Source organism: Felis catus, chromosome A2 (genome assembly GCF_018350175.1).
Source record: "Felis catus isolate Fca126 chromosome A2, F.catus_Fca126_mat1.0, whole genome shotgun sequence".
Lineage (NCBI taxonomy): Eukaryota > Metazoa > Chordata > Mammalia > Carnivora > Felidae > Felis > Felis catus.
The window spans coordinates 44,948,965-44,966,959 of NC_058369.1; the positions used below are offsets into that span (position 1 = coordinate 44,948,965).

General features: G+C 41.3%; 1 protein-coding gene across 7 annotated transcripts in view; it reads left to right on the top strand.

The window, feature by feature from the left end:
• CNTN4 (contactin 4) overlaps positions 1–17,555 on the top strand; it is an 899,609-nt gene extending 882,054 nt beyond the window's left edge. For all 7 annotated transcript variants that reach the window (XM_045051879.1, XM_011280163.4, XM_019824595.3 and 4 more), the window contains 8 exons: positions 702–851; positions 2,383–2,453; positions 3,575–3,809; positions 4,756–4,868; positions 5,647–5,833; positions 6,266–6,378; positions 11,763–11,931; positions 14,882–17,555. In XM_045051879.1, coding sequence (XP_044907814.1) covers positions 702–851; positions 2,383–2,453; positions 3,575–3,809; positions 4,756–4,868; positions 5,647–5,833; positions 6,266–6,378; positions 11,763–11,931; positions 14,882–14,982 — 1,139 coding nt within the window. In that variant the 3' untranslated portion in view covers positions 14,983–17,555. The remainder of the gene's footprint in view (positions 1–701; positions 852–2,382; positions 2,454–3,574; positions 3,810–4,755; positions 4,869–5,646; positions 5,834–6,265; positions 6,379–11,762; positions 11,932–14,881) is intronic.
• The last annotated feature ends 440 nt before the right edge of the window (positions 17,556–17,995 follow it).

Consider the following 17,995-nt stretch of genomic DNA (forward strand, 5'->3'; position numbering starts at 1 on the left):
TTGTTCAGTGAGCACGGAGGCAATGTCCAGAGCTTCATGGCTTATGGTGTCAAAACAGTGGGCCATGTCCTCTTGGGAAGGAGCCTTCTCCAAATACTAGTAGGTGAATATTGTCAAATTCTCCCTCTCTGACTTCTTTTTTGTGTGCTTCGTGGCCATTCCTTTTGTGGTTACAGATTCTTTCATGAGATAGGTTAGTACAGTTCACTGTCAGCAATATTACAGAATTCTAATATTGTAGATTCATTATTATGTTAAGTTATAGAGCTTGGAACACATGGACAAAGGAGCAAATCCAGCGCAATCTTGAATGAGTAACAATCTTTATAAGGCGCATTTTCCTCATCTGTATAAATAAACACAGCAATTTTACTTTACTCATAGAATGATTGTAGAAATTGAACAGTGTGCCCAATACTATACGGTAAATGCTGAAAAACGTGTCAGGTAACAACAGTCATGATTACAGTCAAGCACTTTTGGGCCTTGAATACTGTAATGTCATCTGTTGGTGTCTCATTTGAACTTGTTAGTTTAGTATAGAGAGTTCTGGGATGACTTCCTTGTAACAGCTGCTGTACAACTAGTCTCAGACCACCTACAATGCCCTGCACACAGTAACAGTAATCATGACGGGTGGAAGTTCCTATCTGCTTAACATGGAATCCTGTAAAGTATCTCCACCTTTTGATGTCTTTCAGTGCCAGAACTTATTGATGGGAAGACATTCACAGCGGCTGTCGTGGGTTTGAACCCTTGGGTCGAGTATGAATTCCGCACTGTTGCGGCCAACGTGATTGGGATCGGGGAACCCAGCCGGCCCTCAGAGAAGCGGAGGACAGAAGAGGCTCGTGAGTAGTATCCAGGACACGGAGAGTCTGTGCCAGTGGCTATTATTATTTAGGAAAAGGCTTTGAATTCTTCCTGCTCTTCAGCCCTAATGAGGCTCTGTATTAGCACCCCCTTCCCTTGAATGTTCATAATGATCAGAAACCAGACCCGCAGATGCTCAGTTTATTGAGTTCAAGAGTTAAGTTCTCACTCATTCCTGGGTCTCCTTGTACAGGGAGAGACACTCTGTGCTTAGTTCTTCCAAACACCACCTCTTCCTTCAATGGTTCGTTTGTCACCAAGATTCTTCAACCAGGATTTACTTTTTTAAGGCACACCCCACATTTCAAATGAATTCAACACACAGAAATCACTCGTCACAAGGAATAAGTTCTTCAGAAATATTTAGTAAGATTTTTTTTTTAGAGTATAAACCATTCCCAGAAGCTAAGATTCAGAACATCCTGCTCACTCATACGAGGCCAGTATGTATGTGTAGTATGACCCTCTGTAAGCACAGCTTAGAATGAGCACAGGGAGGGAATAACATGAATTCATCTGCATTGGTTGTACATTTCCTTCTCTCATGTAATGTGGGAGGCCTAGGTGTGGGTCTTTGTAGAGTCCCCAGCTGTGATAACGCCAAATGTTTGTTGAAAGAATAATAGCAAGGTCCTTAAGCAGATGGGAAGTCTGACCCTACTCTTGCACAAAACTCCATCTAGACCTATTTCATTGGCTTTAACCAAGGGAACACACCCAGACACCAATGGGGTCTTTCATTTCCCTGATGATAATGTAGCTAATCCCCTATGCTTTCTTCCCCCCCACCCCTCCAAAACTGTAATTTAATTAATTCCTCTCAGCAATCCTGGGGAGGAAGCTAGCCTAATTTCCCCTCTTTTACAGAGAAAACTGGGGATCAAAGAGGTTAAGCACAGTGAGCCAGGGGTCAACCTATGTCCACCACTTCCTTCAGCACCCAGCTCAAAACTCACCTTCCTCCGAGAAGCCATTAGCCCATCCCTACTCTGAGCAGCCTGCTACTTCAGAACGCCACTGCACTTCTCCATTCTCTCTGCACCGTGTTGTTCTTTATTGTCACCATTCCTCTGTATGTTCTGCATGTGCGCTCTACCTCAACTAGATTGTAAGCTCTGCACGGGCAGAGTGTGTATTGTCTGTCTTTTGTGTATCACCACATGGTTAATAAATGCCTATCCAAGCACTAGAACCAGAACCTCTGTCCTTTCCTCCTACCACTGAAGCTTGGCCTCTAGGGACGGAGCTGAACAATTGGTCACACATGTCACATAACATGCATACCTTGTTGAATGGGAAACAGGTAACTAATGGCAATTTCCATGGTACGTTTCACTTCTTTAAGCTGATGCTTTGGGCCACTTGACCACACTGTTTCTGATCTCAAAAGACAAAGATATATGTTTATCAGAGTATTTGCTTAAAGTGAGTCACTTCTGTCAGGCAACCTTCTTTCCTCTCATTTGCTTTTAACACCAGATATGACTTGTTTTTTTGTCTCCTGCACAGTCCCCGAAGTCACCCCAGCTAACGTCAGTGGTGGCGGAGGCAGCAAATCTGAACTGGTTATAACCTGGGAGGTAAATGAATCATGGAACAAAAGGAGTATACATTAGCCTAGGCTATTTTTTTTTTCTCTATGTTAAACAAATAGAAGAAATTTTCTCTTCTCTTGTTAAGAGCTGAAATTTACTTGAGTGCAAACACCCCCTCTCACGTAGCTTATTGCCAGCAAGAAAAGGTGGCGCTTGCCCATCAATTGTTGAGTTAAGTTTTAATTTGATTTAACACAGAAAAAACAATCATGAAATGGAAGACCACACAAGAAAAAAAAAATGTGTGTGTGTGTGTGTGTACACTCACGCACACACACACACACACACACACACACACACTATATATATATATATATATATATATATATATATGAAAGCTGGTTCAAAGAAAACCAGTTTTCCTTTCTTCCTGAACTGGTGCATGGCCAATTGATTTAAAATGTCTGCCAGCAATAGATTCAGTGTACCAGCACAATTTCCTGGCATTTGGCTTTGCTTCTGGAGTCCTCTTTTATAAGGTGGTTTTTAAACAACTTGGAGGTAGGTTAGTCACCAATTTATTAAAAATTGATTTTGAGAAATGAGATTGGAGTTTTAGAAAGGGTTCTTAATGTGTTTGGAAGATTCTAGACATTACCCCCAAAGTTAAAGATCTTGCATTTAACCAAAGCCCCAGCAGTGAAAGAAATTACCCCCTCCAGCCTCACTCCTCATTTCTGAGGGGGAATAGCTTTCTTGAGCCAAGACGGTCTTCGTCAATGAAGTCTTTTGCCTGTTTGGCCCTGGAGGAAGATTCTTATTGGATGGTATATGTTGGAATGTCGGTTTCTAGATCAACTGTCCAGTGACTTTCATTTGCAAGAACTTCAGAGCTGGGTCTCCCCCATCAAGAAGCCAGGCTCTCCACTGCAAATTCTCACTGGGTTTTCTGTTTGTTTATTTGTTTGTTTGTCTGTTTAACCTACTTCGATACCTCATCCATACCGATGGCAAGCCCCAAGCCTAATACTCTTGACAAAACCCCAAGTAAGATAGGTGGGGAAGAATGTATGTATAAGATTGTGGGAGGTAGGGTAAAAGAAAACAATTGTAGCATTTGAATCGAACTGCTGTGATTTCTGAAGGCTGCCTCCCTTCTTTCCCAGACGGTCCCTGAGGAATTACAGAATGGTAGAGGCTTTGGCTATGTGGTGGCCTTCCGGCCCTATGGCAAAATGATCTGGATGCTGACAGTGCTGGCATCAGCCGATGCCTCCAGATACGTGTTCAGGAATGAGAGTGTGCGCCCCTTCTCTCCCTTTGAGGTTAAAGTGGGCGTCTTCAACAATAAGGGAGAAGGCCCCTTCAGTCCCACCACAGTGGTATATTCTGCAGAAGAAGGTATGGCTTATGCTGCCTATATATTTGTTATTTGTTCAGTTCTGAGATGCTGCTGATTTTAGGACTGAAGTGTTGACAGGCTCTCCTGAATCTTAGTCAAGTCATTTGGCTTCCCTTTGTTCTTTTGCTCTTATTTTCATAATCCAGTGACTAGGACTCTCACCTATGACAAATGCTGATTAAGAAGGATGTGTATTATGGGTCGCCTGGGTGGTTCAGTTGGTTAAGCATCTTACTCTTGATTTTGACTCAGGTCATGATTTCATGGTTCATGAGTTTGAGCCCTGCATCGGGCTCCATGCTGACAGTGTGGAGTCTGCTTGGGATTCTCTGTCTCCCTCTCTCTCTGCCTCTCCACTGTTCGTTCTCTATCTCTCTCTCAAAATAAATAACATTTTAAAAAAAGAGATGTTTAAAGAAGGTGTGTATTAAAGGATTTGCTAGCTATGAAAACTTGGTGCTTGAACTTAAGGAATCCTGGGTTGCTTCCCTTCCAGCTACCCCCAAATTTAGAAATCAAAGACTTTGTCTTTACCATTTCTGTCACAACTACCTTCTAGCTGTTAATCATAGCTCTTCTATAAAATGAGTGTTAGTGTCCTCATCACTAAAGGCTGTAATATAACTATGGATTATTTGCTCCTTGGAATTTTACTTAAAGTTTTTTAACTTTTTTTTTTTTTTTTTGAGAGACAGAGACAGAGCATGAGCAGGGAGGGGCAGAGAGAGATGGAGAATCCAAAGCAGATTCCAGGCTCTGAGCTGTCAGCACAGAGCCCGACACTGGTCTTGAACTCCCTAACCATGAGATCATGACCTGAGCTGAAGTCAGCACTTAACTGACTGAGCCAACCAGGCACCTCAATTTGCTTCTTATAATGCCAGTATTTAGAAGCTCTTCTGATGCAGTTGATAAAGTAATCACTTTTTCCACACTCATCTGCAGAACCCACCAAACCACCAGCCAGCATCTTTGCCAGAAGTCTGTCTGCAACAGACATTGAAGTTTTCTGGGCCTCCCCCATGGAGAAGAATAGAGGACGGATACAAGGCTATGAGGTAAGCAAGAGATATGTGCGTTGGGTCTGGGAAAGATGCACCCCTCAGGGAGAACTTCAACATACACTCTATTGGGAAAAAGACTCAGATTCCCATTTAGAGGGATTTGTTAAGGCTTCTAGCAGATACTTACTGAACCACTGACATTCTATGCTGAAAGCACCCTTTTCCTGCTATACTCCAGAAATCTTTTTCAAAATAGATGCAGATCTAAGAATTTATAAGAAGAATGGAGAAATGAGTTTTGACTTTTGATACACCCAGTATCCACTTGGACTCAAAACAAATGTGGGGGAAAGGTGAGAAATAGCCAACAATGGTTGTGCCCACTTTCTATCTCACTATGAAGCTGAGAACGGAAAGGGAGCCCTTCATACTGCCCAGGAGTGCTCGGGGCATACAAAGCCCTTGGCTCTGAAAGCTCTGCTTATGAGTTGGTAGGAAAACATCAACTCCATCATCAGAACTGCATTTTAAAGATCAGATAAGGCGCCTGGGTGTCTCAGTGGTTTAAGCATCCTACTTCAGCTCAGGTCATGATCTCGCGGTTCACGAGTTTGAGCTCCACATCCGTCTCTGTACTGACAGCTCAGAACCTGGAGCCTGCTTTGGATTCTGTGTCTTCCTCTCTCTCTGCTCGTCCCCTGCTCGTGCTCTGTCTCTCTCTCTCAAAAATAAATACACATTTAAAAAATTTAAAGAAAAAATAAAAAGCTGCTACCATTGGAAATATCTCTAATAGGTATGATTCCCACAGTCTTCCTTTTTATTTTCTCAGGTTAAATACTGGAGACATGATGACAAGGAAGAAAATGCTAGAAAAATACGAACAATTGGAAATCAGACATCAACAAAAATCACCAATTTAAAAGGCAGCGCGCTGTATCATTTAGCTGTCAAGGCATATAATACTGCAGGGACAGGCCCGTCCAGCGCAACGGTCAATGTGACAACCAGAAAGCCACGTAAGAACATTCTTGTTCAGAAATATTTTAGGGATTTCATCAGACGTATCCCAAGTTCATTCCCCATCCCCACCTCCCAGTGATCATTTGCATACTAATTGGTATCATTATGTGTATTCAAATTTACCTTAGCATTTTAACTGAACCTTTCCGAATACCATGCAAAATTCATTGCTCCAGAGGACAGAAAGATAAATGTTTTTCTCTTCATTGGGAAGGGCTACTTCTTTTAGATATAAATGTTAGGCGACCAAGTGAATCTTTTTCCATTTGCAATGCTGTATCTCGTCAGATTTTAGTGACCTTGAAGACACATATTAGTGCAATAGCCCATTAAATTGCCTCCACTCTTGAATTCTAGTAAGGAGATATTCCTCAGAATCCATTGAGACTTAATAATCTGTGACTTCGTATATCTTAATTTTTTTATAGCACCAAGTCAACCCCCCGGAAACATCATATGGAATTCATCGGACTCCAAAATTATCCTGAATTGGGATCAAGTGAAGGCCCTAGATAATGAGTCGGAAGTAAAAGGATACAAAGTGGGTAATTTCTTTTTTGCAGAGGCTCCTAATCCTGCTGTTAGTGAGAACAGTCTCTTCACACAAAGGCACATGAACTATGTTCTCACTTTCCCTGATGATGCCTCACAGCCTCTCTAGGAATCTCTGTCCCCAGAGTGGTTTGCTCTGAGTTTTATAAATGGTCCGTGGCCACAGGCCAGAGTTAGAGATTGCCTAATCTGATTCTTTGGACTCAGGCAGAGTCTTTCAGAAATGGTTGAAGAACCTATGGGTGTGTCTTCAAAAACTCTGGAAAAACCGCATCTGTAACAATTCTCCTGTCAGCTTTGTTTTGTTCTTGTCCTGGTTGTCCTTTTTTTTTTTTTTTTTTTTTTTTTTTTTTTGGTTCCTGTTCCTGTAATTAGGGAGATTTATAGAGAGAAAAAGAAACCAGGGAGTTTTTAGACAATTCATTTGCCTGCTCCCATAGTATTAGTCTGACTTTGTTTAGCTAGAAAAGAAAGAGTGTTTAGCCTTGGTGCCACAATTAACAGGAATTGTTACCGTCTTGTTTTGTGTTACTTTTAAGCAATGTGTGGGGCAATGCAATGCAGGCCAGACAAAACTGGCGTGCAAGCTGTGGTGTGTGGCATTTTTGCAGGAAGTGTTGAGAGTAGCATAGAGGCAGTACTGTCAGGAGCTCATGAAAGGACATGGGCCTGTTGCAAAGTCGTTGGTCAAAGCACAGCTGGAATTAGGAGTGGATGTAGTTGGTGGTAGAACCTTGGGTAACATGAGTAGAGAAGAAGTCAGGAAAATGCTCCTTGTCACGACTTCCTTTTCTTTCCTTCACATGGCACAGTGATTTGTATTCTGCCAACAGAGCAACATTGCCTAGAAACTCATCTGCAGAACTTTTCCTGTGTCCTTTTATAAGAGCAAACTCTTCTGGAAGGGTCTTCTAGCATAAATTAGGAGGCCCACATTTTGGTCCTCTATTAACTATGTGACTCTAAATCACTTAACGTCTTAGGGCTGCATTTTCTCTTTTATTAAAGGAGAAATTTCCTAGTATCTTCATTTTTCTCTGAACTTTTACTCTAGACATTTCAGTTGGGCCATGAAAAAGGAAAGAAGATAGGCAGCTCTCTGGGAAGGAGTGTTCCAAGCACAATGAACAAGATGTGCAAAGGTCCTGAGGTGGGCACATGCCAACGTGATGCAATAGGAAATATTGGAGACTGTGATGAATTAGAGATTTTCTCATTGTCCAGAAGAGGCAGTGGATTCTGGGCTCTAGCCTATTATTACCAAACAGTGTGGCAATATCTTCTAATTTTTTTAGTAGAACCCAAAATTGTTTCATGTATAATTTTGGGGGGGGGGTGGTAAATGTTGACATCTAACTCAAAATAAAATAAAATAGTAAGATGAAATAAACACTGGCAGAGCGAAACACTTAACATATGCAGGTCAAATGTGACCCATGGACTGTCAGTTTTCTACTAATGAACCCCCTTGTTTTGCATTCATGAAGACAGATACCAGAGTAGGGAAGCAATTTTCCCACACAGATCGTGGCCAAACTAGACTGAGTTAAGCATTTAGGCTATTGACCCAGACCACCAACATTTGAATGCTAAATCTACCACTTACTGTTCATGGTACCCTGGGAAAATTGCATATCTTCAGGTCTCAGTGTCCTCATTTTTGAAATCAGAGTAATAACAATGCCTGTCTCAAGAGGTAACCGTGTTACTACTTACAACATACAGTGTTCTCTGGCCTCATTGAAGATGTCAGACAGATCCCTCCAAAGCCACAATGAAGTTGCCCAGGGCCAGGTGTCACATAACATGGTAGAAGGTGGTGACAGATCTCTCGTTGCTTATGAGGACATCTCCAGGCTCCAAGTATATGTCTGTGTCAGTGAGGTGGGGAGAGGTTCTCTGCCAGATTCTATAGATTATGTTTTGAATCGAAGCATAAGCCAAAATAGCACAGTTAGGCGCTCTGATACCAATCACCGCCTCATCTTTCTCTCTGCTACAGTGGTCTCGAAAACCAGACCACTCGTGTGTGGTTGTAGCCAAAGAGTGGAAACAGCCATACAACATAAAAACACCTGAATGTCGTTTGTTGTAGTATACAGGGAAACGGTTTGGGACGTCCAGTGAAGAACAAGGAGCAGAGAAAATGCACTTTGAGGGATAGGGGAAGGATGTAGCTGAGAGTCGTATTGTTAGTCTTGATTATGAGCATCTCAGTGATTTAAAAATATCCATGGACCACAGCTGCAAGAACACAGGCACAGAACTGTGCACTAAGGCCATCCCTGAAGGGTCACTGAAGTCCAGGTCACAAGGCACACCTTTGGGAGGCGGTAATTTCACTTTCTTTTTGAGTACTGATGGTCTGGACACTTCATATATTGATCTACATTTAATAAGAAAATCAGAGATCCATTGGCTCCAGTTCAGTGGCTCCTACTGATTCTTGGGGAAAAACTCATCATCTTTGATAAATTAGGACACATCTCCACTTTGATGTTTCACCCAGGCATTGAGAAATAGACTATAACTGAAATAATGTCAGGTTGTCTAATGTGATAAGAACAAAGTTTAAATTACTCTTACTTTTCACGTAAAAGAAGAACATAGAGTGTTGAAGCACAAAGTAAGCATTCAATAATGTTTGCTACTGTTATCATTACTCCCATGAATCCACTCTTTCTGCTTTTCTTCTGCCCTGGGTTATATGAAATGCAAGCACAGCCTTCAAGTCAATCAGCCGAACCAAGTGTTTGGTGTAAATAAAGGTTTTACAGGCTCTTATTTAGGTTCCAATGCAGTCCCTAATATTACAAGACTGATAAGCAGTGCTGATAGCAAGGCTGCTTTTTCCTGGAAGGGTTTCTTTTGGATTTATATTTGAAACCAGTTGAAGTCTCTGTGCTCTGGCAAGGACCAGAGGTAAATCAAAGAAGCAATTTATTCCTCAAAGCCAGATGTGCCCTTGCATCCCATCAGCCAGCCCGTGTTCCTGAAGGGCCGTGATGAGACGCTTTGACACTCCTGAATGTGCCTGAGGATTTATTTGAGCCTGATCATTAGCGAGGGGATGCTGAGTTTGATACAACTGATGTTCCGGAGAAGGAAGGGGACACTTATGAATCTTTCCACCTTAAGGAAATTGTGTTTTCCACCGTGTATTAGAGAGATATAAATTAAGGTGATGAAATGCCAGGGAACAAATGGGATCTATACCATTTTAAGGGAATTTCATGAATTTTACTTGTGTTTGCTTTTTATTGCAGTAGTAGAGTGGCCTTATGTCCCTAACTTCAGCAGGTCAGAATTTTGAAATGTAAGCAAATGTTATGGTTCTCAAAGTGTGGTTCCTGAACCAGAGGCAGTGGCATTATTTGGGAAAATGCAGATTTTCAAGTCCAACGTCAGACCTACTAAATCATAAACTCTGGGGTGGGGTCTAGTGACCTGGGTTTTAACAAGCCCTCTAGGCAATTCTGATGCACACTCAGGCTTGAGGACCTCTGAGTGAATGCAAGATTTACAGCCACATTAACATCACATCAAACTCGTTTTTTTTTTTGTTTTTTTTTTCAACGTTTATTTATTTTGGGGACAGAGAGAGACAGAGCATGAACGGGGGAGGGGCAGAGAGAGAGGGAGACACAGAATCGGAAACAGGCTCCAGGCTCTGAGCCATCAGCTCAGAGCCCGACGCGGGGCTCGAACTCCCGGACCGCGAGATCGTGACCTGGCTGAAGTCGGACGCTTAACCGACTGCGCCACCCAGGCGCCCCCAAACTCATTTTAAGTACCGCAGCCTGGCCCCTACCTCTGTAGCATTACCTCTGGAGTGGAGCCATAGCAGGCTTCCTGGGCCTCCTCACTTCTGCCAATTTGAGCCGGATAACTCTCAGCGTGGGGACTGTCCTCTGCATTCATTGCAGGCTGTTTTGCAGCATCCCTGGGCTCCACCCAATAAACAGTAGCACCTGTTGTGACAACCACAAATGTCTGCAGACATCACCAAATGCCCCCTGGGGGAGAGGAGCAAAATTTTTCCTTCAACCCTCCCACCCTGTTGAGAACCCCTGAGCGTCAGTATTTCTCATGTTCCCCAGGTGTTTCTACCACACAGCCAAGACTGAGGACCACTGATCTCACCCAACCCTATGTTTCTTAACTACCAGCAGAAACTGAAGGTACTGGATTGTAGTGATTTAAGAGTACGGGTTAGGAATTCTCACTAGCTCTGTGACATCTTCCGGCCTCAGGCTCCTCATCTTTGGCAAGGACTAATAATGCCTGTCTTGTCAGACTGCTGTGACAGTTAAACATGGTGATGTCAATAAGGGACCTAGGTCACAATAAACATCAGAAAGTATTTATGGGATAGTTATCAGCACAGTCTTTATATCCAAAACAGTAGATGCACTTGTCCAGGCTTTTAGATTTTGTTTCTGATCATAGCTGATGGCAGTCAGAGTAGGAAATACCAGGCAGGCAGGTGGATGTGTTTTCGGGAGACCTAGCTGGGTACCTTGCCAAATGAGCCACCAACCCAGACCCAGACCCAGGGGAGGCCAAGAAGGGAACCATGCATGAATAGGACCGGTGAAGCTATAGACACTTCTGGAGTGACAGTGACTGCCACATAATACCCTGTTTTCCACATAGCTCAAAAAGGGGTCTCAGTGCAAGGAAAAGGGGGTTCCCGCCCTTGCCTTTTGGAAATCTCTCCCTGTGTTGAAATGTGCTTTCTCCAAAGGATTCATGGTGATAATAACGTATGATGCCTTCCTTGTGCTTCTCACCTTTGCCACGTGTATTTTTTATCTCTTGTTCCCTTTAAGCCTTCATAAATACTATGTCTTACATGCTTCATTTGAGCCAAGTCCTTTACTTACAGTCAGTCCTTTTGCCACCTTGAAAACACCCCAGAAAGGTGGATGTCATTGTTTCCGTTTTACAGATGAGGAAAATGAAGCCCAGAGAGGTAGTGAGGACTTTGGTCCTCTTTCTAGTGGCCAAGTTGATTCCGACGCCAGAGCCCCTCATGTATAACTGAGCTCTGTACATCCTCCAAGAGGTATTCATCTTCCAGGTGTATTATCTGAGCCTTCCAGAGGTTATGTGAGGCCACATGGCGTGGTGGGTGATTCATGCTAACCCCATCCCCATGCTGCAGTGTCCTGTAAACTCTTTCCTCATCATGAAATGGTGGCTGCAGACGTGCCCCTGGGTATAAATGAGCCTCCCAAGTGCGTGCGGGCAGTCTGACAACCTCCGTGTTCCCACATTTCGCTGGTGCCCAGAGGTGAGAACGAATGAATGCTCCATCTTTGGGGCTTTTGTGAGGACAGCAGGTGACACCTGTTCTTTCTGCATTGGCAGGTCTTGTACAGATGGAACAGACAAAGCAGCACATCTGTCATTGAGACAAATAAAACATCAGTGGAGCTCTCTTTGCCTTTTGATGAAGATTATATAATAGAAATTAAGCCATTCAGTGATGGAGGAGATGGCAGCCCCAGTGAACAAATTCGAATTCCAAAGATATCAAGTAAGAGTGTGTTTTTCCTCCCTTGCCCCTCCCTGCTGTAGCTCCTAAGCCTTGCAAATGAGTCCGGGCTCAGACAAAGTGAAGCCCACAAAGAAAGTCTTCTCCAAAAATGGGCAGTGCCGTCCCCTTCCATCAGACAAGTGATGTTCACTGATCACAGGCGGTTTCACACAAAAAGACGATGTGACCAGTTTTGACTGATTTTATCAGTTGCCAATCAAAAAATCAGATTAAAGCAGCCCCAAATCCATCACACAGGTTTTCCCTTGTGGACCTGTGTGGTGTGCATCTACAACAACAGCAAAATTGCAGCTTAGAAAGTTAAAACCATGAGTCACTCAGGAGGAATAAACAAAGGGGTCTTTAAAGTGCTGTAGCAGTTTGTCTTCAGCAGAACCATGTAACTCAATGTCTGTGGCTGAAAATCTTTTGAACTGGGCACTATTTTGAATGTGTGTATGTAACGTGTACATAAACACGCATGTCCATGTATAGCGAAGATTATCTCTGTTGACAAAGATTGTTGAATAATATGTAGGAATGTTCTTTTTTGAGGGGCGCCTGGGTGGCACAGTCGGTTAAGCGTCCGACTTCAGCCAGGTCACGATCTCGCGGTCCGTGAGTTCGAGCCCCACGTCAGGCTCTGGGCTGATGGCTCAGAGCCTGGAGCCTGTTTCCGATTCTGTGTCTCCCTCTCTCTCTGCCCCTCCCCCGTTCATGCTCTGTCTCTCTCTGTCCCAAAAATAAATAAACGTTGAAAAAAAAATTAAAAAAAAAAAAGAATGTTCTTTTTTGAGCAAATATATTAAATCCTGTTTTTTAAGCACTATGTTTGCAGATATCTCAGCAGCATATTATTTTTTATTGTTGTATGATTTCATTTATTAAAAAAAAATAGAAAAGGCAAATCCATAGACACAGAAGTCAGATTAGTGACTGGTAGAGGCTGGCCAGTGGTGTGAATTGCAGCTTAATGGGTACTGGGTTTCCAGTTGGGGTGATGAAAAAGTCCTTGACCTAGATAGTGGTGCTGGTTGAACAACATTGGGGTATACTTCATGCCCCTGACTCGTTCACTGTAAAATAGTTACAGTGGTAACTTTTATAACACATATGTTTTACCACAATAAAAAAAATTGCAGTTAGAAGTCTTAGTGTAGATTTTCATTGGCTCTTGGATTTAACTGCCTGGAGATAAGGGATTCAGTGTAGGCTGGAAATATAAATTTTCAAGCCATCAGTGGCAACATAATATTTTAAATCATGGACACAATTCTCAACATAGCGTCCTGAGTTTCAGCCCCTCTGCTAGGTATCCATCACATTATTTTTCAGATGAGGAAAGGGTCTAGTGTGTGTTGCTGATAGCAACTTATAGGAAGGCACTCACTAAGCAATTTTCACTGCATCTATAAAATTTGGATGCTTCCCATCAGAAAAGAAAATGTTCATTGGTCATTTAACCCTTCTCCTGAATAAGCATTTGCTAACATGGACAAATACAACAAGACTTCATAGGGACCCTGAAGCTGTTTCAAGCTATGCTCCCAACTCAGGATGATTTGCCAATTTCCAGATAAAGTTTATGTTTACTGCACCCTTTTTTCAGGTGGACACTAAAGGCATTTTTATCTTAAAAAAAAACAAAAACAAAAAACCTGGGGAGAATTGGATTCTATATCTCACTAAAGCAAGGGCTCTAAATTCTGTTGAAAGGAACCAAATTTGTGGAACCTGAGATGTGGAAGTAATCACCAGGCCACAAAAACCTGAGATTGGGGTTTATCTGGGGGTCAGTTCATCTCACTTTGTTAAAATCTCACTTCATACTTTCTTATCATTATAAGGATTGTCATTGTTGTTCTGTTGTTGTTGTTTAGACCAGTGATTCTTGGTTTAATTCATTACAAAAACGTATCTTAAGCAATTAAATTGATATAATTGATATTAGATAATAAGGATGTGACTGTGGAAAAAAAAAACAACAAGTTCTCTTCCTCAAAAGATTGTCCATTTTGTTGGTCAAAGACCTTACAATTTTGGAGGAGCCTCAAACAACAGCTGGTAGCCTGTTAACTATGAAAACTGGAAGACCTGTAATAAAAGGTGTTATGTGAAAGGATTGAGATTATTCTGGGGGAAAAAGGGGGTATATTTAGACAGATGTGGATTTGAATCCCAATTCAGCTATTTACTAACTCACTGCTCTTAGACAAGTTTTCTTACTTCTCTGGATCCTAATTTCCTCATCTGTGAAAGAGTGTCACAATACCAGATTGCTTAAGGTTTTTGTAGGAATTAAGTGTCACAGTGCCCTGTGCCCAGCACAAAGGTAGAATTCAAAAGGGAGTAGCAACTTTTATTTTGCTGCATCACTGATGTAATAGTTATTAGCAATGTTATTAGTAATATTGAAGTTTCTTTTTACGTTAGATGTGGACATCCTCATTAAATGCTTTCACAGAGGTCCAGAGATGTCCCATAAGGTGCTCTTAGGTTCCTAGGTAGGTAGTCATAGAACTGACGTTAAAAAGTCATTAAGAGGGGCACCTGGGTGTCTCAGTCGGTTAAGCATCCTACTCTTGGTTTCTGCTCTGGTCATGATCTCACACTTCATGAGTTCAAGCCCTACATCGGGTTCTGCGCTGACAGCACAGAGCCTGCTTGGGATTCTCTCTCTCTCTCTCTCTCTCTCTCTCTCTCTCTCTCTCTCTCTCTCTCTCTCTCCCTGTCTCTCTGCCCTTCCCATACTCTCTCTCCTTCCCACTCTCTCTCAAAATAAATAAACTTAAAAAAAAAACTAAAATAAGATAAAAAATAAAAAGTCACTAGGAAATTGTTATTTCTGGTAGAATCTAGCCATTTCTACTGTTTTGAAAAGTGCTGTGGCCTTGCTTTCCATTGTATCCCGGGCAAGGCGATACTAAATGAAATTATTCTGTCTTTCCAGATGCCTATGCAAGAGGAGCCGGGCCTTCTACTTCGAATGCATGCACACTGTCAGCCATCAGTACGATCGTGATTTCCCTCACAGCTAGGTCCAGTTTATGACAAAAGTTATCTAAAAGACTTACTATTTATAATATAAGCAACATTTAGCTAGTTGTTTTGAAGACACCCAGTACTAAGTAATATTGTTGTTCAAGTACATCTTATTACTGGAAAAAAAAATGTTTTTTGCTTCTTTAGGAATGGCATTATACAGTACTTCCTCAAAGCAAACCTAGCTTTGTCTGAAGTTTCTTTGGAAACTCTGCAATGCACTGAAGACATCTGTAATATGATGTTACCAAAGCAGTTTACATATGTCCTTATATGCATATTTTTTATTATATATTTAGTGTTTTATAGAATTTTTTAAAGTTAACATGAAATGTAGATATTAATTTTTTCCTCTGCTGTAAAATGCTATGGGCAACACAATCATACAATTATTATTTGAAAATATTTCCTTTAAAGAAAAAGTTTGAAACTCATATTGATAAATAAATTATAAACTGTACAGTTTTACAAGGATTCAGTGGCAGAACAGCTGAAGATTTGGTCTGGAACTTAAGGCTGTGATGTGTAAATGACTCTTTGGATAGTTAACGCATTGAATCAAGTCCTTTTTGACATGTACAATATGTTTTCCCACCCTCTTGTGAATTTTGTTGTTCAACACAACTTGAGATGGTTTCAGGAATGGTTGTGAACTAGAAACCTAAACTAACTGCCCAAGAGGTACCTTGTGCAATATTCCCATCCCTGAATTTAGCATTGTACAGTAAGACTTTCTTTTCACTCAGCTAAGTTAGCATTGTGTCTGTAGTAGCATTATCTTAGGCATTAAATTTGAAGTTACCTATCCAGTAGTAACATAGACCAAAAGTTACTATAGTCAACCAACTCTTTCAAAGGATAAAAGATAATTTTACTATCTTTAACTGTATCTGTCTTGAATGTACATTTTTTAAAAAGGTAATTCTCTGTTGTTGGATTCATAATTTCTTTATATATGTGTATCTCTTTAATAATAGAGCCCTTCTTTTGAATCAAAATCATGTATGGAGTTTGGCACATTTCTCCTATTTCAGCAGATAGTTGCTGCGAAGAAATTTTTCACGACACTACAAAAGATCTTTAGTATAACTGTATGTTATCTTGATGATTATCCTGTTTTGCAGTAAGTAGCTTAGTTGCTTTATAAGCTTTACCTTCTAAGTCTTAAAATCGCATATTGGAAAATTACAGTATAAAAAACCACCTATTCTTATGAAAAGAACTATTTGTTATAATGGGGGAGGTTTTGTAAGCAGCTGACACTTGTGGAACAGTGCATATAAAAGGCAATGAAATTTTCTATAAAAATTTTCACATGTGAACACTCTGCCACCTTTTATTCTTTCTCAGAGAGCTCAAATTTGCCTGTAATTTGTCATTTTTTGCTTACAAATAATATAAGTTAACTTTTCAACCTTCTAACTCTATTTATCCAACAAGGTCCTGTCCTAATCAGGATTCCACTTGTGTAAAAAATAGGGTGGTAACCAGAAAAAAAAATTATTGTCAGTATTTCAAGCTGTGTTCCTTTCTTAGTTTGATATGGTTACTTCTATGTTAAAATAAAACAAAACTTAAAATCACACACACACAAAAAAATCAACAAAACAATAAAATGAATGAAAAAAAATGATACCCCAGGTAGTTCCCGACCCCAGTGTAAATGATATTTACCAGTGATCTAGCATATGTAATCTTTTTTTAAAGGTATTGTTAATAAATATTCTGTCATTTGTAAAGATACTTGTCTTTTGGGAGCATTTTTCCTGCCTGCCTGTCAGGGAATTTGTTAGCTCACCCTTGTGCTAGTTATAATTTGACATGACAGAGGGACTCCAAAGTCTCTGGCCATGATCCAAAGCTAGGTGACTCAGAGTATCCCTTTGGAATTGACAACCCCGAAGACACCATTTCAAATCCTCTTTGCAAGCAGAGAGGGTCAGAATCCACAAATAAATGTCCTGAAGATCAAACTTGAATATTTCCTCTTGATTACCTAAGTCTTTTGCATATTTAACCTATGGATATCTGTTGTTTTAAGCTTTCCTCAACCCCATAGCCAAAAGGATAAAATCTAAATTTGATCGTTTAAGGCCCTTAATCTAATAACAACTTAACTTTGTACCCAGCTACACTGAGCCCTCACTGGCCCCTGAACACTGCTTGCTTTTGGTCTCACCTCTGTGCCTTTTGATGTATGGCTGACCCCTCCTGACATGCCCTCCCCACCCTTATTTCTCACCCAATTCCTGACTGTCCTAGGGTAGCTCCAGCCCCAGGCGTCTGCGAAGTCTTCCCACACCTGAGCCCTTTAGGATGTCCTTCCTCTGGGTTAGCTACAATCCCTGTCAATACCACTCATTTAGTAATTAATCAGGTACTACTTTTGGAAATCTCTTGTACTGTTATCTTGCATTTTAAGTTAACTCCTGTATTGTTACTTAATTTTCCTTGTACTTATGCCTTGTCTTCCCAGCTAGATTGTAAGCTCCTTGAGGGCAGGGACTTTGGTCTTATCTTCCATGTACTCTCCATAGTGCCTAGCACAGTGCCTTGCAATAAATAATCATTGATTAATTGAAGGGGTCTTTGAAGTAGCATTTTGCATCAGTTGCCCGCCTATGTACCCTAGTGACCCAGAGAAGACCGTGTCACTATTTTTGTTAGGTGGTGAAAAGCATTAGAAGGCCTGGCTTCAAACTTTATGCTTTGAAAAAGTCCTGTTATCTCTCCGCTTCATCGTCTGGTAAATGAGGACCTGGATTAGCTGAGTCCACCTGAGCTGAAGGTATTTTAGAAAGTGCTTCATAGACACCTTCACCCACACGTGTCTGATTTCTTTGGCTTCTGTGTTTGTTGTTGCAGGTTGGGTTCACTGTTTGCAAGCAACAGAAAACCACTCTGGCTAAATTGAACAAACAAAAAGGAATGACACCGATTAGGTCACATGAGCCAAGAAAAGGCTGAATGACCAAGCCTTGATGAGAATAAGAACCAGGCTATGCTAAGAACCAGACCACAG